Below are 3,072 nucleotides of genomic sequence, written 5' to 3'. Positions count from 1 at the left end.
GCATTTACAGATTTGAAACAATCCCATTTTGTACAGTTTGTTTATTTTCTGATTCAATTGTCTGTCGTTTAACCTGTGTTTGGTGGATGTAAATGTAGTTTCCATGAGCTTTTAGCCAAGATTCTTAGCTTTATATTGATACCAAACATGTCCAGGTTCAACTTACAGATCTTAGGTTAATAGAAGTTGAAAGAAATAAAAAACAGGAAATGCTGTTTTGGCTCAAGAGGTTAAGACTATAGTAGGTGCTAACCAGGTGATAATTCTACATTAAATGTGGATAAAAATAGTTCTACAAACATCAAACTGAAAAGTGATGCATTTCTTCCCACCTCCTTTGATTTGAAGTCCAAACTGCTAACTTTAATAGCCACATTAGTTAAATTTATGTGTCAAATGATCTCAGTATTTATAAACACTTGTTCTGATAAAGCCTCCAGAATCAACACTTCTAATTAGTAAAGGCTAGACCAAGGAACTCTCCACACAGGCCCGAGACAAAGATGTGAAGATGCACAAATCAAGGTTGGGTTATACAAAAATGAACACCTTGAGTCAGGCTTTAAGTTTGACACGTGTGCTTTAAAGTGTCTGTGACATCAATTTTTTGTAATAAAAATGAATGTACTTTTGGAAGGATAACACTGATAACATTATAAAAAAAAGTTTCACACCGCTGAGATGAACAGTTGTTGAGATATTTGCATGTGAAGTAACAGGAAGTGATGTCAAAGGGGAATGACTGAATGTGAACAGTGTTGCTAAAATGTTAACACAGACTGTAGAGAAGAATCTGATGTTTCTTTAGATTATTTTAATCACCATCAGAGAGAGATGAGGCAGAGTTATAGTTCAAATAGTATCRTTTAAATAAACAAAAACTAGAGTTTTATTTCTTGATGAGTCCCCTTTGATGTCACTTCCTGTTTCACTTTAGCTGAGCTAAATTCAAAAGAAAATATGCCAGTTATGTAACATAACGGGTAAAATCACATGTATTAGGCCATGTTTCTTAAATATAAATATATTTTCTTTGACTTTTTGTATTTCATGGCTATGCATATCACAGACACTTTAAAATCATACCTTAAACAAGTGATTTAGACAAGCTGTGCTTACAACACAACATTTAACTGTGATCCAATAAACTGGAATGGTGGTAGAAACTGAGTCACACCCATGAAGGTAATGCAGACACTGGTTTTAAGATTAGCTGATTTAGTTGGACGTTCTCACCTTCAGTAACGCCTGGCTGAACCTCCTCATCACGTTCAGGTACATCTCGTGTGTTTTAGGATCTCTCTGCTGTGTGTCCTGATCCTCGCACTCCACAATCACGTACCTGAAAAGATTAAAAAATATAATAAAACACTCAGTGCGTTTTAAAGAACTCTTCATTAAAGCAATAAACTGCGCTCACCAGTACAAGTAGTTGGCGAGTGTGGAGTTCTTGCAAGCACGTGAAATGAGGAAAGTACACAAGTCTTGCTGAAAAGATAAAAGAAAAAACAGTTTTATACTCTTTGTACGGACCCCCGATTTTTATTTGGGGCCGGTTTCTCACCTCTAGAGTCTCGCTGTCGACTCCTTCTTTGCCTTTTTGCTGAGGAGCAGAGGACGGTCCGGATGTGGCCGAAAGGCTCTGCAAGCTACAACAAAGAAAAAAGTAAAAATTMAAACCAGAAAGTGCATTTGAACAGTAATAAAAGCAGATGTTAATGTTTTGCTATATTCTACTTTTAAATTCGACATGGAGCTCGGTGTGGTGGCAGAGTCAGCCAACAGCCTGAGATTCTTGACTCAGCTGCAGAGCTGCCAGTAAAACCATAATAACCATCGAGTTCAATACGCTTTCYGAAACAGAAATAATCAAAGCCGGCGCAGCGGTGCACGCTACCCCTGCAAGCAAACATGCTGGAGGTAAATTTAGATCCTGAATGTAGAAATAAAACTTTCCGATGAGCTAAAAATATTTTTATTTCAATTTTAGAAAAGCCCCCCCACCCCCCACTTATAGTGCTGAAGCCAGAAGGGCTTTATTTCCACTGTTGTTCTGACCTGTCCAGCGTGGGGTCATCTGAAAGTCCCTGGCTCTCTCTCTTGCTCCCTGGCTCCAAGCCGCCCTGGATGTCACTGAAGTTCTCGTACTTGAGCGCCTGCACCAGCTGGAGCAGGTACATCAGCAGGTCCTGACGAGGGGAAAACGTGGAGGTTGTTAGAACAGAGGTGCAACAAGAAGCCGTTTCTAAATAAACCTCAGATTCCCAAATAGCAAAATCRGTCTGGGCCAGTTCTGGCCCAAGCTATTTACTAACACTYGGCCCAGGTACYGCRAAGAATGAYGGCCCTTTGGTGGCCCAKATGTGTTTTGCCAGAGGTGGTCCATGCATGGGCCAGAACCACAWAAACCAAACCACGACCAGGCCAGTTGTGGCATGCCATCWTAAACACAGTGCCATCMCTGCCAGACCTGGCCCACACCTGTCTGCTGTGTGGGATGTTCCTCCATAAGAGCTCTAAAATCTTTTATATTTCAATACGTTGTTMTGAAATAAATTACTTGAAACACTGAATGAAGGTGTCTTGTAAACTTATAACATCTGATAGTGTCAGTTATTAAAAACATTGGTATCRGCAGGTCAGACAGGTAGTCTCATTTATACAAGTGAGACCTGTAAAGAAGCTGTTACAGTAGTCCAGAGATTCTTAACCTATGGACCGCGGCCCAATTGTGGGCCGTGAGCGCCACCTTGAGGGCCTCAAAAGAACAACAGTTTTTAACTTTGGGCCGCAGAGGGCCGTGAGATCGATTTTGAATAAGGTGCAATACACTTTCTCACCACTAGTAGCGATAGTGCGCCACTCAGTTGTTTGACACCATTTTTAATATGTAGAAGAAGAACCTTAGAAACCTGTTGAGAATGGAAAATTATTTTAAATGAAAAGTAGAAGCAAAAATAAAGGTAACCCATCAAAAAACACCAAAGTATGTCATTAATATGAAGTGCAGCTTCTGTTTTTACCATTTAATATTTTAAAAGTTCAAAACATTATCAAATACAGTTGCAGAAC

General features: G+C 39.6%; 1 protein-coding gene across 2 annotated transcripts in view; it reads right to left on the bottom strand.

Moving 5' to 3' along the window:
• Positions 1-3,072, bottom strand: part of pik3c3 (phosphatidylinositol 3-kinase, catalytic subunit type 3) — a gene marked incomplete in the record, with an annotated part of 19,645 nt that overhangs the window by 8,230 nt on the left and 8,343 nt on the right. For both annotated transcript variants that reach the window (XM_014025518.1, XM_014025519.1), the window contains 4 exon segments: positions 1,237-1,342; positions 1,421-1,488; positions 1,565-1,649; positions 2,059-2,189. In XM_014025518.1, the coding sequence (XP_013880972.1) occupies positions 1,237-1,342; positions 1,421-1,488; positions 1,565-1,649; positions 2,059-2,189 (390 nt within the window).

This window comes from Austrofundulus limnaeus, unplaced genomic scaffold, assembly GCF_001266775.1.
Source record: "Austrofundulus limnaeus strain Quisiro unplaced genomic scaffold, Austrofundulus_limnaeus-1.0 Scaffold482, whole genome shotgun sequence".
In the NCBI taxonomy this organism is placed as follows: domain Eukaryota; kingdom Metazoa; phylum Chordata; class Actinopteri; order Cyprinodontiformes; family Rivulidae; genus Austrofundulus; species Austrofundulus limnaeus.
Note: the sequence above shows the minus strand (reverse complement) of the source record. Positions and strands in the feature narration are given on the sequence as shown.